Genomic DNA, 18,127 nt, shown 5'->3' on the forward strand with positions numbered 1-18,127 from the left:
CAAAGCCTAAAATATTCTCTCTCTAGTCTGCTGCAGAGAGAGTTTACTGACCCCTGGTCTAGCCACAGAATCAAGTTCCAACATAATAATGGAAATCAAAAGTCACTCACTGCAAGAGAGGAAGATGCCAACTGGGGCAAGTCCTCCCTCAACCTCTGACAGTGCAGGCCAGCAGCATAGGGGTTCTCTCACCGCAGACATGCAGGATAGCTCAGCCCTTCGCCTCTGGGAGGGACAAGCCCCCGCTTTATAGTCTCGGCATGACCCAAGGATACCATTTAGGTGTTGGGACAGAGGAGATGCCTCTTCTGTTTTCACATTTTTATATGTAACATTTCATTAACCTCTTCACTCTGGCCTTGGGGATGTATACATACCGTTTCTGGGAAGGCTGCATTAAAGCTGAAACTTTGTCATCGTAAAATTTCTTCATTGCAAACCTGTCAAGGGCCTGGTCAGCGCTGCGGAAAGAGAGAGAGAAAAAGAGTCAACTCAATGGAACTCACGCCACGTATGTGCATGACGGGAGATGCGTCCCGTGGCTGTTGAAAGCAATCAGCTCATACAAGGGGCTTCACTCTTTTGCTGCACCTGTGCACACCCCATTCCCCTGTCTCTTCTTAGACTTCATTTCCCCTGCAGGAATATGCTGTGCTCAAAGTGGGAGCCTCAACGCAGGGTCAGAATTCTCATCTTAAATACCAGCACCTTATCTAAAAGTACCATACCTAGATGTGCTGAATACCCAGTTTGCAGGAGAAGAACTAGCTGAGGCTTCTCAGCAGGCAGGTGGCAGGGGACCCTATCTCCGAAATAAAAGAGGCCGTGTTAAGTGGGCTCTGCGAGAGACAAGAGGCAGACTCAAGTCTTAGGACCATGAGGATGCGGGGAGCCACCCAGAGCAGGAAAATGAATGAAGCCTCACGAAGCCCCAAGAGAAGGCCGCAGGACACTGGGGTTGGAAAGGCGTGTGAGGCCTCAGGGTTGCATCACTGTTTTTGAAGTGACTGCCATAGAAAGTGACCCTACTTTCCAACCACATATTTGACCTTCAATGCCAGCTCCACAATGTCCACAGGTAGTATCTGACAGACCTTCCAGAAACCTCACAGCAGGGCATTCATGGGGCTTCCTGACCCGACTTCAGCATACACCATGGAGGATGAGTGCTGTGTCTTAACAACTCAAATTCATTTGAGCCAAATGCTTCCTTAAAACTCTGATAGGCCAGGCACCGTGGCTCATGTCTGTAATCCCAGCACTATGGGAGGCCAAAGCGGGCAGATCACCTGAAGTCAGGAGATCAAGAGCAGCCTGGCCAACATGGTGAAACCCTGTCTCTACTAAAAATACAAAAATTACCCGGACATGATGATAGGTGCCTGTCTCCAAGCTACTCGGGAGGCTGAGGTGGGAGAATCACATGAACCCAGGAGGCGGAGTTGTAGTCAGCAGAGATCACGCCATTGCACTCCAGCCTGGGTGACAGAGTGAGACTCCATCTCAAAAAAAAAAAAAATCCTTTCTCAGAAAAACATGTCTTCACCCCTCCAGAAAAATGACGTACATAAGCACCGTGGACCTCATAAAGGCCTGAAAACACTGGTAGACAGACAGGCAGGAGCAAAAAGAAACATACTCAAAAGTAAGTTGAGTGTGACTTGACTTTTATAGACTGCTATGAAATGGACAGCTTGCTGGATGCATTTGCTAGGCAAGGGGCTGGGCTGGTGGGGCAGTCACAAACAGGAGTGTCCACTTTAGCACCAAGGCCATCACATACTGAGCAGAAGAGCACAGCTCCATCGCCTCCCACTGACTTTTAAGCACTCCTTTTTTTTTGGAATTCACTTGTTTTATTAACTGCTGTGAATACATTTTGACCAATGTTTATTTTGTGTAGTAATATTATTACTAGTAATAATATTAGTACTGCTTTTGTCTTTATAACTCTTATTTTATGGTGTTGATACAGGAATGTTCTTCTCTCCTGGTGACTTGAAGTTTCTGCTTCATTCTGTTTGTGGTTTGTGATGAAGACCTCAAACGTGTGCCTGTGCTGTCTGCGATTACTCTACTTCCGGAATGGAATCTAAGAGGGAACACTGTAGAAATGACCAAAGACGTACATGTAAGAATGTGTTCATCGTGGCAAGCTTTGCAGTAGAAAAGAGCTGGAAGCAACCTAAATTTACACACACACACACACACACACACACACAACACACACACAAACTGGAAGCAACTTGGATAGGCAAAATCAGCAAATGCTTAAATACGTAACGTATATCCATTGAATAAAGTGCTATGCTGCCACTGAAATCACGTCATGGAATGATGCGTATGAAATGATATTCATGCCTGGGTGCCGCGGCTCACACCCAGCACTTCAAGAGGCCGAGGCCGTCAGATCACAAGGTCAAGAGATCGAGACCATCCTGGCCAACATGGTGAAACCACATCTCTACGAAAAATACAAAAATTAGCTGGGCTTGGTGGCGTGTGCCTGTAATCCCAGTTACTCAGGAGGCTGAAGCAGGAGAATTGCTTGAACCCGGGAGGCAGAGGTTGCAGTGAGCCGAGATTGCACCACTGCACTTCAGCCTGATGAGAAAGCAAGACTCCATCTCAAAAAAAAAAAAAAAAAAAAGATATTAATATAGAAAAGCAAGTCACAAAAAGCATGTGGTATCGGCCCATTTAATTGAAAGGCACTTAACACTATTACTCATGCTAATCACAGCAGCATCAATGACAGCCAATACCTGATTACCAATCTGGTTCTAAGTGCTTTTTGCGTAATGATAGGTTGAACTGTCACAACGTTCTGGGAGGTAAGACTCCCATCATTTTCCAGGTAAGGGTGGCTTAGAGAGATTCAGGTAAACTGCCTGACACATGCAGCTGAAATACATACTGACTACTGAGAGAAAACAGAGTTTGTAGGAAGAGTGTCAATGACGTGTTTTTAGCCCCTAGACTACTAACCTTCCCAAAAAATACAGGACTATCCACAGTGCATGGAACTTCAGTTCAGGCAGCACTACCTTGCTGGGATTAGAAATGCTCAGGTAAGGCCTGGTGCAGTGTCTCACACCTGTAATCCCAGCACTTTGGGAGGCTGAGTCGAATGGATCGCCTGAGGTCAGGAGTTCAAGACCAGCCTGGCCAACATGGCAAAACCCCGCCTTTACTAAAAATAACAAAATAATTAGCCAGGCATGGTGGCTCACGCCTATAATCCCACATACTGAGGAGGGTGAGGCAGGAGAATCGCTTGAACCCAGGAGGTGGAGGTTGCAGTGAGCGGAGATCGTGCCACTGCACTCCAGCCCGGGCAACAGAGCAAGATTTTGTCTCAAAAAAAATAAAGTGCTCAGGTGGTCTCTGCCCAGAACCAGCCAGGCTATGTTTGGTGGTCAACCAAATGTCTGTGGCATCGCTGAGGGATGGATGTGACCAGGAATCTCGATTTTTCTGGCACACACACATTGATGATTATTCTCACCAAGAGGGAATCTGATTTTCACTTGGGGCTTGGGTTTCCTCCCTGGCAGGCACCAGCTCCCCAATTTGTTTCCAGAGAAAACATTCAGAAAGTCAAATTTCACTCCTTGGTGCTAGAAAGGAAAAGGTTTATCGGCTGATATGAATAAGCTTCTATTTCCTCAGAATGGAAATCTCAGGTTTTACAAAGAGGCCATTGAGAAGACAGGGCAGTTGCAAATGCAGACCCCATAAATAATGATATTTTCTGCACTGCATTTCAGCATGAGTGAAGATCTGCACTGTGGGAAGGCTGCTGGGGAACACCACGGCTACCCAGAGCCAGGAGGGCTGCCACAGGGCTGGGGTCCTCATGGCCCAGCCGTGTTTGTGTCATGCCTGACTAAGGCAAAGTCTCCACAATTACAGTTCCGTCTCATGGAAACCAGCCTAGACCTGGCTCCCCACTCCCAAGCTGTGAGATCATGAGCAAGCTACCTGGCTCCTCTGAGCCTTGCTTCCCTCATCTGTGCAATGGGAATGACAGTAACAGCCTTGTGGATTAGTTAGAATTCAGGGAGAAAGGAAAATATTCAGTATACTTCCCAGAGGCCCAGTGCCTGCCAGAAAAGAGGTGGCTGTCACCATTAATATACACCAGGTATGAACTGATTTAGTGAGACCACTCTGTTCTTAGTTTTCATAATGGTGACTTTTACCTCTGCTATTTTTTATTAGAGAATAAGGAACAGTGGGGCCACTTATTTTTTTAATGCCTCCATGGAAGCACTTAGAATCAATCATACATAGCCGCCCAACCTGGAAAGTGCCACTTTCACAAGAGTAAACGCTTAACTGTAAGCTGGGTTTCCAGGCCCTGACCACCCCAGCACTGAGGGACATGAAACACAGGTTAGCTGAGCCCTTGGTGTCCAGAACGGCTCCCCACAGACAGCCTCCAGCCCCGTGCAGCCTGAGCTTTTAGCATGGCAAGACAGCGGCTGACATCTCCATCCTACCTGGCCGAGACGTTGGTGAAGTGCATGTAGGATGATATGACCACTCCTATGCGTCCTTTCCCGCCCTGCAGGAGACAAAAGATGAGCTGATTTTCTCTGAAATCCCACAGCAGAGATGTAATTAGAACAAGAAAAGAATCACTCGTGGACAAAATAATAGAGAGCATGCTTTGGAGTTTAGGCCAGCATTACCTGCAGGCTTTCTGTCTGGGAGAGTCAGTACCCAGTGCAACTGGAGTCTCTGCAGCAGGGAATCTGCACGCTGGGCGCAAACAGTAAGAGCAGGTGCTAACTGGAGCAGCTGTAGAAGCCCAGGAGGGCGGACCAACACAGCAGCTGCCTGCCATTTCACCCAATTAGGCTGGAAGTAATTCATTATGCATGGGGGGGGTGGTGGACCACTGTCCCAGGCAGACGTTCTAGAAAAAGACTTAAATCATAATCACAGACACCAACAGCCCAGCTCGCAAGCCAGCAACACCAGCAGCAGAAACAGAAAACTACTGGACAGGCCACCCTCACCCATAGCCACAGAGTGCCACCTTCTAGAACTTACTCTCACGACCTACAACAGCAGACAGCAAACCGCGGCCCAGGAGCTACTTCTGCCCATGACCTACTTTCCCACAACTTGTGAGCTAAGAGTCGCTTTTAAATTTTCAAACCATTGAGGAAAAATTTTGAAAAGCTAAGATTCCATGCCATGTGAAATGTGCTGAAGTTCAGATTTCAGGGCCCATACATAAAGTCTGAGAGAACACGGCCACTCCCATCTGTTCACCTACATACAGAGCTGCTTCCACCCTCACTGCAGGGGCAGGTCTGGGTATCTGCAGCAAGACCATGGCACCTGCAAAGCCTAAAATACAATCTGGCTCTTTTTAAAAATGTTTGCCACCCCCTGATCTGGAATCACATAAAGCCACAATGGCAGGGCTTCTAATATGTAGCTCCCTAACTTCTTGAGAAAAAAAACCACCGTTTAAATTCAAGTCACAATTCTGATAAGCCCAGTCATACATGAATGTCACCCAGGATAATCCTTCTCTCTGTCGGTCAAAGTCAAGAGCATGCCTTACAAAGATACTCAATGCGGGCACTTGATAAACTCTTTGCAGCTGAATCCGGGCACATGCAGTTATTTACGGTATGGTTACTAGTACGTTTCTTGCATAAAGCTATAATTGACAGCAATTCACCTACAAAGAACACCTCAGGCAAAACAGGCACACGTGGTGACATTCACCCCATTATCAATCACTTTTGTGGCACTATTTATGGATACATAAAGCAAATATTAACAGATCTGAAAAGACAGACAAAAATACCTCAAGCGTAGGGGACTTCAGTACCCCAATTTCTGGACAGAAAACTGGTAAGAAAACAGGGTACTCTGTGCACTTCAGACCAAATAGACCTTACAGACATACAGAACATCGCACCAGAATACGCATTCTTCTCAATACACACACAGAAAGTTTTCCAGGATAGATGGCATGTTAGGCCAAAAAACAAACCTTAGTAAATTTTAGGAGACTGAAATGATACCCAGTACCTTCCTTTTTTTTCTTTCAATTGAGACAGAGTCTCACTCTGTCACCCAGGCCGGAGTATAGTGGTGCAATCTCAGCTCACTGCAACCTCTGCCACCCGGGTTTCAAGCGATTCTCATGCCTCAGACTCCCAAGTAGCTGGGAATACAGGTGCATGCCACCACGCCCAGCTAATTTTTTTGTATTTTTAGGAGAGACAGGGTTTCACCATGTTGGCAGGGCTGGTCTCGAACTCCTGACCTCAGGTGATCTGTCTGCGTTGGCCTCCCAAAGTGCTGGGATTAGAAGGGTGAAGCACCGTGCCTGGCCTCAAGTATCTTTTCTGACCAGAGTGGTATGAAACAAGAGGAATCTTGGAAAATCCACAAGTTTATGGAGATTAAACAATATGATCCTAAATAACTATTGGATGGAAGAAAAAAAATCAGAAGAGAGATTTCGAAATATCTTGGGAAAAACAAAACTAGAAACACAAGACACCAAAACTTACGGATGCAGCAAAGGCAGTTCTAAAGGAAAGTTTATGGCAATAAACGCCTATGTTAAAAAAGAAGAAAGTTCTCAAGAAAAACTAATGTTGCACCTGAAGGAACCAGAAAAAGATCAAACTAAACCCCAAATTAGCAGAGGAAGGGAATAGCAAAGATCAGAGCAGAAACAAATAAAATAGAGACTAGAAAAACAATAGAAAGATAAACAAAACTAAGGGTTCTGAAGACAAACAAAATTGACAAACTTTACCTAGACTACATAAAAAGAGAAGACTCAACATCAGAAATCAAAGAGGAGTCATGACCATAACTGATGCCACGTTAAGACACAAAGAATCACAAAAAAAAACTACGAACAATTACGTGGAGATAAATTGGATAACCTGGAATAAACTAATAAATTCCTAGACACATACAACCTGCCAAGACTGAAACATGAAGAAACAGAAAATCTGAACAGAACCATAACAAGTAAGGAGATTGAATCAGTAATAAAAACTCTCCCATCAAAGAAAAGCCCAGGACCTGCTCACTTCACTGATTAATTCTATCAAACATTGGTTAAAAAACAAACAAACAAAAAAAAAAAAAGCTTTGCTATGGTTTAAATATTGGCCCCTGCCATAACTCATGTTGAAATTTAATCCCCAGTGTGGCAGTATTGAGCAGTGGTGAGGCCTTTAAAAGATGATTAGGTCATAAGGAACCTTGCCTTCATGAATGGGTTAATACATCTGTGGCTTAATTAACTAATGGGTTAATGGGTTACCACAAGAGCAGGACTGGTAACCCAGTCCTGGAAGAGAGACCTGAGCTAGCACCCTCAGCCCCCTTGCCCTGTGATGCCCCGTGCAGCCTCAGGGCTCTGCACAGTCCCCAGCACCAAGAAGGTTCTTACCAGATGCAGCCCCCTGAGCTTAGACATCTCAGCCCCTATAAATATTAATATAAGAAATAAATACCTTTTCTTTATAAATTACCCAGTTTCAGGTATTCTGTCATAAGTAACAGAAAACAGACTAATGCAAACTCCGCCAGAAAGGTGAAGAGATGCAAACACTTTCAAATTCATTTTACAAGGCCAGCAGTATCCTGATATGAGGTCTTTCTCAACGCAATAGTAAGCATTTAAGGCTTTGCAGGCTCCAAGGTCTTCTTGCAACTATTCAAACCTGCCCCTGCAGTGTGGATGTACATGAGCCATGTTCCACTCAAACTTTATGTATGGAACTGAAGTAGGATACCTTCGTATAATGTTGTAAACACAGCTCTTAGCTCACAGGTTGTAGAAAACAGAAGAGGGCATGATCAGCTCATGGGCTATTGTATTTTAGTGCAAGCAGCCTCCTTCTGGACTTGGAACAGTTCTTAACAAAAATCACAGAATCACTAATTGCACAATTTGCCGTGGGTATTCATGGACTCAGAAACCAAAAGTTGGTGTGGATGAAATCTCCCAAAAGAACTGCAGACCATTTCTGGTCAATCAATAACCAGGGTGTGGAGGGGTGAGGAGGAGACTGCACACACCCACAAAAACAGAAGCCTCTGCTTCACACAGCAGAATGGGAAGCACAGCAGAACCGACCCTCACTCTGTTCCCGCCCAGGCTGAGACAGGCCCAGCTATGCTAGAAATTCCTGGCATGTGTGGAAGGAAACGCGCATTCTGCAAAGTAGGCGGATTTCGGCAAGTGTCAGCGATTTCACCCCCACAGTGATGATGACGAACTTCTGTTAACAGGGCCATCAGCAACTTCAAATTAAAAGAGGGCTTATCTCTCAGGGCACAGTGTCTAAGCATTTCCAAAATGGTTTGCATGGCACCAGAAGGGGGCAAGCAATTAGCAAATCACTTCTGAGAAGTTTCAACGTGTTCCCATGAATTCCAGTAACAAGAGCTGTCCAGAAAGCCCAAAGTTGCTTAGGGAAAGGGTGCATTTTAGAAAGCTCTAGGCGGTCCCCACTGGGACCCACATGTTTTACATCAACTCATCATTTCTTTCAATTTCATCAAAAAATGGAAGTGAACAACAACTAAAATGGAATCAATGGCAAGAGTGGCCCTTTGCAAGTCCAGCAACTCCGAGAGTGTTCTGAAGACGTACTGGCAGCAGGTCTGGGTGCGCCCTAGAACCTGCACTTTCCACAGCTGTCCAGGTGTGCTGCTGGGCCCAGGCCCAGGCTTAGAGCAGCCTGCTGTGTGATCCTAGGCAATCATGACCCATCAATATCAGACTCGCTATATCCAAATCACCACACCAAGCCTGAAAAGCATAGCTTGTTTTAATTAACAAGAATTGTAATTATTTAAAAGTCTGTCTGTCTCTGTCTCTGTCTCTGTCTCTGTCTCTGTCTCTGTCTCTCTCTCTCTCTTTTAGTTTGCACCAAAACACAATTTGGTTGGAGGATCCATAATTTTAACATAATACTTGAAAAGATCAGGTTAATACAGACAATTTGGAAAGAGTCCTAATGGGTGTACCTATCCATCCGGGGGTATAATATGATCAAATTAGATGTGAGGAAAGAGAGAACACCCGAGAGAAGCAAAGAACATCTATGTGCCCTGATGGACGTGTCCTGCACATCGAATGGTAGCTGTAAACAGCGTCCACAAGCCAGCCGACATTAGTGCTTTTGCAGAAAACATATACTAACAGTCTCATATAACTCAAAGGGACGCTTCTTTCAAACTAAATTCCATAATACAATGGATTTCTGTCCAGTTCTTTTAGTGTGAAAGAGTCTGGAAGAAAAGAAACACTTCTATCTTGAACCGTGAACACCTCCTAGATACTTTATGGTCCTAAGAATGCTTTGTCGAACATGTAACAGAGGGAGCTGCCCCTTAACGAACAGAGACCCCAGCCCACTGGCGACATCCTTTCCCAAAGGATTCCTCCCTGACTCAAGGTGTGACTGGCATAAGAGCTTTTCTCTAATAGTAAGTTTCTGGTGGGAGGGTAAAGCTTCACACACTTATCCCTCAGTAAGTTTGCTTTCAGTCCAACCCTTTTCAACACTAATCACATTTCAAAAGCAGTACAAAGCAGCTGAGAAAACTGGGAATTAAGAGGAAAGATCCCAGGAGGTGGGAGGAGGAGGCATGGAAGGACCCTGCAGCAGCCAGGAGGAGGAGTGCCCGCCAGCATCCACCTGGGTGCTGGCACCCACCGGGCCTGGCAGGGCTGACACACAGGCAGTCCTGGACACTCTGTGAAGATGCACAGGCCACGTCTGCACTGCGATGGCTCTGTGTGGAAAGGACCATGTGTTCACTGCACTGACATCATGCCATCACCTAGTCCATTAACTGACTACCGTAACTCAGACGGCATGGAAAGTCTGGCACGTTCCATCTGAAAAGTGCGCTGCTCTTCTGAAAAGGAAGGTTTTCCGCAAAAAATACAATTCAATAAAAATGAAAGGATTTGCTCTCCTAACCATGGTCGATAGTTCCAAATGTCCAGCTACACATTCAGGGACCCCAATCCTATAAATTCTAAAGCCAAACTTGGGGAGGTGTGACAACTCTTTGCTTTTTTTTTTTTTTTTTTTTTTTGGTAGTTGTCAACAAAGTTGTTTTAATATATATATATATATATACACACACACACACAGTCACATTCCAGTGTGACAAATACTCCTTCACCAGGAGAAAGCACTACCACTCTGGGATCTTGAAGACTCTCTACCAAGAGCCTAGGCCTGGCAGTCTTCACAGATGACACCCAACAGGGGGCACTTTTATTCAAGTGGGGAGGGGTGGGGTGTAGCCCAAGGTGTATACTGACTGGGACCTCACGCGGGCCCAAAGCTCTGCTGCACCCTCTTCATCAGCTCTTCATCCTGCATAGACAACTCTGTCAACTTTTTGCCCATCCACTCATGGATGTCCAGGTACTTAGACACACATCGGTCCAGGCACAAAGACTCGCCCTTGGACAGCTCTGCTTCCTTGTAGTGAGGAGACACACACCTCCAGTGGCAGGCACTGGTCATTCTGTTGTACATACTGGCCATGATCTCCATCTCCTGCTCTGCAGCCAGCTGTTGGGCCCTGAGTGGATCCATCTCGGCCTAGCACCCTGGAAGGGATCTCCTTCTGGCCTCCTAATCCACTACCTGGATCACAATGCCCATGGAGACCCCAGCTTCTCACAAATACTATAATGTTACCCCTTTGTTTGCTTCTTTAAAAGCAAGTAGGAAAGCCTAAAGACAAATCCATGAGAATCACGTCACACTGGCTCAAAGCAGAAATGTGCTCAGAGGCAGCACTGGTCTCCATCTCAACTCCAAGGGCTGATGCCCCGCGAGACCCCTGAGGGTGAGAGGTGGGCACGCTCACCCTGCAGTGAATGACAACCACGTGCTGGGGGTCGCTGTTCAGCCAGGACTCCTGCGCCTTGCATATGGTACACATCTTATCCAGGGGCGGTGCGTGGAGCTCCGGCCAGCCCACATCCATGATCTGCAACGAGAGGGGAGCTTCCTCAGTTTCCATTTCCTGAAACCTCCGAGGCCATTTCACAATGGCTTCTTTCGTCATCAGCATATTTCATTTGGGGAGTAAAGAACATGCTGCAGGCCGGGCGCGGTGGCTCAAGCCTGTAATCCCAGCACACTTTGGGAGGCCGAGGCAGGTGGATCACAAGGTCAAGAGATCAAGACCATCCTGGTCAACATGGTGAAACCCCGTCTCTACTAAAAAATATACAAAAAATTAGCTGGGCATGGTGGCGCGTGCCTGTAATCCCACTACTCAGGAGGCTGAGGCAGGAGAATTGCCTGAACCCGGGAGGCGGAGGTTGCCGTGAGCCAAGATCGCACCACTGCACTCCAGCCTGAGTAACAAGCACGAAACTCCGTCTCAAAAAATAAAAATAAAAAAATAAAAGAACATGCTGCATGACCCTTTCCTAAAACTCAGTGAGCATCCGTCACTGGGAAGAAAAAAATAAAGCATTACACTGCCCATGTGATGCCTCTTCTTCCAGGGGCTCATCTGCTCTTCCACAGCTGGGGCGACAATTCTAGAAAGGTCTTTGGGGAGCTGCTGATGGTGCAGGTTGTGTGAAGGGGGCCGAAGTCCAGTGAGATCTAAAACAGGAGTCCTAGCCCAAGCTGCAATCCCCCTACTCAGGTTAAAATACCAATTTGGAGAGTGCAGCCAGCCATCTCCCACATGCTGCGCAGAGGCAAACTCCTGGAAAGGCAGGACTGAAGGAGGAAGCACCTTCAAACCCCTGATTAATTTTAGTGCATGGACAAAGAAAATCACGACCATGTACTAAGGTCACAGCAGATCTGTGCAGAACTGCAGCTCTGAGCGTTCTGACGCACATGCAAGTCCACAGTGGCCCACAGTGGCCACAGGGGGGCGTTGCTTTTCCGTTGATTTCCTTTTGCCAGCAGGGGGAGGACAAAGAGCTCTAACTTATGACGAAAAGTCGCAGAAACCGTGTAAAATCTTAGGAAATTTCAGAACACTCCAGGAAATAGGAAAAGTCACTACCCCTACCACCAGTCAAAGATAACCAACCACTACAACCTTTTCGTGAATCCCTTTCTATGTACATTTAGCATAACTGAGATACATATATTATAAATTCTATACTATTGTTAACTAGTATTGAAATGGGCAACTTATGATTCTGCTTTTTTATTCTAATGGCTGCAAAGTATTTCAACACATAGAATATACATACATATATGTATGTATGTATGTATGTATGTATGCTGACTCAGTCTTAAAATTATTCTCCCAAATTTTGGTATTGAAAATGATCATGGAGGGTTGGGGGAAGGGGAGGGACAGAATTAGGACAAATGCCTAAACCATGAGGGGCTTAAAACCAAATGACAGGTTGATAGGTGCAGAAAACCACCATGGCACGTGTACACCTATGTAATAAACCTGCACATTCTGCACATGTATCCCAGAACTTAAAGTATAATAAAAAAGAAAATGATCATGGAAAGAGTGAATGACTATGACCATAAAGAGATACTGGAAGAGATCCCCGTGCTGATGAAAATGTTCTCTCTCTTATCTGTGGTGGCTGAACAAACCCATACATATAATGCAGTTTAAATTTGTTCTGTTACAGTAAATCTATAGTATACATATATATACACACACACACACAGAATATATATATGTACACACATAGGACACACATACACACACGCTGGGATTACAGGAATGAACCACCATGCCCGGCCAATACATTTATTTTTAAGGTTAATTTGTTCAAATCAGCATCCAAACAATTCCCAAGGATCTCTTTTTCCTCTATCTTATTCATCTGACATGAATTTAAGTCCAATTCAAATGTTTTCAACACTGTTCAAACAGAAATAAAGCACCACCCACGGTGAAACTCTATTTCAAACTAAAAAAAAAAGTAATTAAAAAAATATATAAATATGCATTACATATGGAAGATCCCAGGAAGTGGGAGGAGGAAGCATCATGTGTACAGATTTGTTCTATAAATACATACATGCAGTATATATCATCTACACATGTGATGCCTAGAAACACACATGTACGCAAAAACTTCACATGTGAGTGAAGTCCATAGACTGCACCAGCTCCAACTTCCTGGCCTAGGTATTTTACTATTAGTGTTGTAAGATTCTCCCACCGGAAAGACTGGGTGAGGAGTACAGGGGATCTCTGTATTATTTTCACAACTTCCTATGAATCTCTAATTATTTCAAACTAAAGAAAAAGCAATTAAAAAATTGATATGAACAATTCCTAGTATCCCTTATCAAGTCACAGTCCACAAAGACTAGTAGCAAATTATCTTTGCACAAAATAAGCATTGTTTACATTTTACAAAATGCAGACTATGGAGGGATGAACTCCATACCTTCGGGTTAAGCTTCGTAAGGTCATATCTCTTTTCCGAAAGGTTTAATACCTATAAAAGAGAAAAACGCCTTGTATAAAATAGATTTTAATATTTTAAAAAATTAATACTTTAACTTTTTAAAAAATACTTAAAATCTTTACACTCAAGAATCGGGGTGGGGGGGAAGTTTTTATACAAATCACTGACGTCATAGATGAAAGGAGAAGCCACCATTGCATTTTGACATGACGTTTGCCTTCCAGGTGCCGAGGATCAGAAAAGATTGAAAAGTACAGACATGTGTGTTGTCACAGAATAGAAAGCAAATAAAATAAGTTAGGGATGGCATACAGAGCCCTTACATATAAAGGCTATGTTCTACTTCGTGACACAGCATTAAACCAGGCAATTTACCATGTCACTTTTTTTTATTCTCATGGCTACAAAACCTCCCAACATACAGGATACATATACATATGTATATATGTATATATGTATACATATACATGCATGTGTGTGTGTGTGTGTGTGTGTGTGTGTGTGTGTACAACAGCTTCCCTGGTCTTGCTCCTGGCAACATAAACTGACCCAACAGAGAGATGGCACATGGTGAGGAGGGCAGTCCCTCCTCTGTGGCCTAGGGTGCTCAGGCCCGGACAGGGATGAGTTCATGCCCAGCCAAGAGCCATGTCCTAAGTTCACTGAAAAATCACAGCTGTTTGTGGAACCTTCCTAAATACTCAAGTAGAGCAAAATGGAAAATAATAATAATAATGTTCCAGCAGCACAGAGCCTTAAAAATTAGCTAAACGTCCCTCTCACTTCAGAGTCAGAGACGTGAGGATGGAGGCTTGTCCACACCCAGGTCACAGTAAGACGGGCTTCAAGGGGAGAAGAGCAGGAGCCTGAGTGAATGAAGGGTTGGGGGTGAGGGGTCAGGACACAGGAAGCACCTGGCCAGGGCTGCTCTTGCATCAGATGGTGGCCACATCCTACTCTGCCACTTGGGTAAACTTCTCCCAGCCAGTGGTGCCCCAGTCATTGGAGCAGACACACAAAGAAGATAGTGACTGCCTTGCAGGCTTTCGGGGCAGATTAGCTTTACTACAGATAAGGAGGCAGGTAAGAGAAGGTACCAAGGAGCTGTCATTCAACCCCATCAGTGACCGCTGACAGCAGAAGAAGCCAGCCTCCGCTGGGGCTAGCAACCATGGGAACAGAAAACAAGGGCCCAAGTGGAGGGCAAGAGATGGTGAGAGGCTGCTCCGTATTCTTCCTCAGCTGTGGGCTCCACCATCAACTCGACACATGTGTTTTGAAAATCGACCTGTCTCCTTGCCTGCAGGGCAGTCCCTGGTTTCTTGGGCACCCACCTAATGTGTCTTCCTAATTTCTTGCTGAAGAGGAGAGTCACAGGTTTGCCTTTTGATATCAGGGAGGCAGCATGGGAGCGCAGGGGTGGCCGGCTGGGGACATGTGCCCAGGCACTGGGGAGCCAGCCTCACTGATAAGTGCAGGACGAGGCAGCGGTCATCCCTACGGTTAGCTGTCACGTGTCCCTGAAAGCTACCTACAGCGATACATGAGGCTCCTCTCCAGGCATAGCAGCAGAGAGACAGAGGACCAGGGCACCCTGGGCTGCTGTGTGGACAGAGGACCAGGGCGCCCTGGGCTGCTATGTGAGCCCACGCTCTCCAGCTTCTCCCTCGTGAGTAAACCAGGGCTCTGCAGATGCCTGTCCCCTCAGAGTGCCTGCTGCACAGCCTGCCCAAAGGCTCCCGCCCACCGCTCACCAGGTAGTTGTCCCCGTGCTTAGACTTGAGCATGCGTGTGACCTCCTGCAGGTTGTGTAGGTAGGACTCCTCGGAGCAGCCGGCAGGGAAGGACACAGCGATGATGCGCTCCGTGATGTAGGTGAGGTCCAGCCCCTGGCCCTCCTCCATGGTGGGGCTTAGGACGATGGGCCTGCGAGAGAGCAGTGGGCAGGTCAGAAACGGGGTAAGGAGGCAACAGACACTCATCCTCTGGAAAAAGGAGAGGACAACAGACACTCATCCTCCAGGTGTTCACACCAGCACCTGGGCGGCAGGTGGTGGGAATTTACAGTGTGTGCCGTCTCTGCGCTGTGTTCCCATAATGGCGGGCAGTGCAGGGAGGGGCACAAGATAGAATTTTCCCGCCTCTAGCAGGGCATGACTGGGTACTGCAAGCCGCAGGCAGACAATACACAGAGAGAAAGCAGCTCAGAGCAGTGATGCCTGGGCTCAGATGCAAAAGCACCAAGGTGGTTTCACTGGGAGCAGAAGTAGGGTCCCAGGCGGGACTCCAGCAAGGGGAGCCTCAACCCCATTGCGAGGTGTCAAGGTTGGCCTGAGGCAGCCGGGAGGAAGTGGGGGTGGTGTGAGCAGAAGCCAAACGTCAGCAAGCAGCTCCTCCTATCTGTGTGCGGCATCCTGGGGTAGGTGCGGCCAAAATGAGGCTTGTGAGCTGGCCAGCTATGGTCGGGGTACCCTGCAGGCCCAAGGAGGAGACAGGACCTCACCCAGGAGAGGGGACAAGCTGAGGAGGAATTCAGCAGCCGCATTTCATCTACTGAGGTGCATCTCAGTGGATTCCTATCAGAAGGCTAAGAGCTTGGCAGGGCACTGCTGGGGCCCTACCCACCTAACCCCAGGCCAGGTGGATGCAGGGTAGAATGTGGGGCTGGTCACCTGACCAAGTGCACAGGTGGCCAGGGCAGGCACCCACATTTGAGATGAAAACTGCAGAGCGGGGAAAAGAGCAGAAATGGCCACGTCATGGCCAGCAGGCTGAGGACTCGGGGAGGACGGGCAGTGTGGGAGCCAGGAACCCAGGGTGACTTGCAGACAAGGGCCTCCCGCAGACCACAGCTTCTCCACCAACCCTGAGGGTCCCTGGGAGGCCTGAGCCCCTCCCAGGAGGGCTCCTAACATTAGGGTTGAGGGCGGTATACAGGAGGAGGTGGAAACGAATCCAGGGAGAGGGGGTGGGGTTGAACCCAGTCGGTGGCCCCATGAGGTGAAGCCAGAGGTGCGGGTGCACAGGATGTGTGCTTCAGTCCCTCCACAGCGCTGCCACCAACCAGCATTGGGGGGTTTCATTTTTACTACTCCTATGTGTTTCTCTCCTTTTTTAAATTTTAGACAAATTCAAAACCATATAAAATCATTTTGCAAACCTCCATGTGCCCATCACCCAACTTAAAAATTACCAACACACGGCCAACCTTTGTCCATCAATACCCCCAGCGATCCTCTCCATTACTTTTGTTGCTTTAAAGCAATCCCAGATATTATGTGATGTCATTTATAAATCCTGTAGCATTAATTTTCAAAAGGACACTTTTTAATTAAAATGTCTACAATGCCATTATCACAGCTCAAAAAGAAACAGTAACATCAAACATCCAATACTATACTTTTAAAATTTATTATTATTTATTTATTGAGGCTGGAGTAGTGGCGCAATCTCAGCTCACTGCAATCTCCGCCTCCCGGGTTCAAGCAATTCTCCTGATTCAGCTTCCCGAGAAGCTGTTACAGGTGCATGCCACCACGCCCAGCTAATTTTTATATTTTTAATAGAGGCGGGGTTTTATCATGTTAGCTAGGATGGTCTTAATCTCCTGACCTCGAGATCTGCCCATCTTGGCCTCCCAAAGTGCTGGGATTACAGGAGTGGGCCACCACACCCGGCTGATACGTTTATTCTTTAAGGTTGACTTATTCAAATCAGCATCCAAACAATACCCAAGGACTTCTTTTTCCTCTATCTTATTCATCCAACATGAATTTAAGTCCAATTCAAATGTTTTCAACACTGTTAGAAAAGAAATAAAGCTCCACCCACGGTCATGAGGCTCCACACTGAGGGCCGCTCCAGAAGACGCTGGCTGGCTCGGGGCACTGGCTCGGGGGCCCCGTCATCATCTGCTCCAAGGGGCTCTTGCCAGTACACCGTGATCAAGCCTGGAATGTCCCCCAAAGCGACACTTGCACAATCAAGCCTCAGAAGTGGAATTATTTACTCAAAGACAATCACAAGTGTTTCTACCAGCTGTGCTTCTGATCCTGACAGAGCATTTAGAAAACGGATAGAAAACCTGACCTGTGAAGTTCAAGACCAGCCTGTGTAAGACAGTGAAACGCCATCTCTACTAAAAACACAAAAATTAGCCGGCCATGGTGGTAGGTGCCTGTAATCCCCACTACTCGGGAAGCTGAGGCAAAGAATTGCTCGAATCCAGGAGGCAGAGGTTGCAGTGAGCTGAGATCACACCACTGTACTCCAGCCTGAGTGACAGAGCAAGACTCTGTCTCAAAAAAAAAAAAAAGAAAATTTGACCTGTACCACCTTTGATCAGCAATGTTTACAACCAAAACAGAAATTATGATTTCTGCAGAATAAAATGACGCCATGCCCAAGGTTTCTCTGTGGAGAACTGGCCTACAGCCAGAGACACAGGGATGCACAACCCACACAGACACTCACCCCAGAGGTTTATCACGGCAGAGAGAAGTGGACAGCGTGGAACTCCCTGGAACCTGAAAATGACAAAACAAGGGTCATTTTGTAGTTTCCTTCCCTGCCAGTCTACACGGCACAAACACCACTGAGAGGGAACAATGACCGCTGTCCCACGGGTTTAATCATAAACAGCAAGTCAATCATAACTACTGGCCCACCTTA

The 18,127-nt window shown here is 46.5% G+C and overlaps 1 protein-coding gene and 1 pseudogene across 29 annotated transcripts in view; both read right to left on the reverse strand.

The window, feature by feature from the left end:
- The window catches only part of TNS3 (tensin 3), a 314,051-nt gene that overhangs the window by 147,042 nt on the left and 148,882 nt on the right, over window positions 1–18,127 (reverse strand). For 24 of the 29 annotated variants that reach the window (XM_078342392.1, XM_078342401.1, XM_078342395.1 and 21 more), the window contains 6 exons: window positions 17,930–17,982; window positions 15,211–15,382; window positions 13,436–13,486; window positions 10,903–11,025; window positions 4,506–4,570; window positions 378–461 (listed from right to left, as the gene is read on the reverse strand). In XM_078342392.1, coding sequence (XP_078198518.1) covers window positions 378–461; window positions 4,506–4,570; window positions 10,903–11,025; window positions 13,436–13,486; window positions 15,211–15,382; window positions 17,930–17,982 — 548 coding nt within the window. Of the gene's footprint in view, window positions 1–377; window positions 462–4,505; window positions 4,571–4,697; window positions 4,783–10,902; window positions 11,026–13,435; window positions 13,487–15,210; window positions 15,383–17,929; window positions 17,983–18,127 lie in introns of those variants that run through there. The other 5 variants (XM_078342408.1, XM_078342405.1, XM_078342406.1 and 2 more) reach the window with 2 other exon arrangements.
- LOC108592817 (mitochondrial import inner membrane translocase subunit Tim10 pseudogene) lies at window positions 10,231–10,671 on the reverse strand (annotated as a pseudogene).

The sequence above is a fragment of the Callithrix jacchus genome, chromosome 11, assembly GCF_049354715.1.
Source record: "Callithrix jacchus isolate 240 chromosome 11, calJac240_pri, whole genome shotgun sequence".
NCBI lineage: Eukaryota > Metazoa > Chordata > Mammalia > Primates > Cebidae > Callithrix > Callithrix jacchus.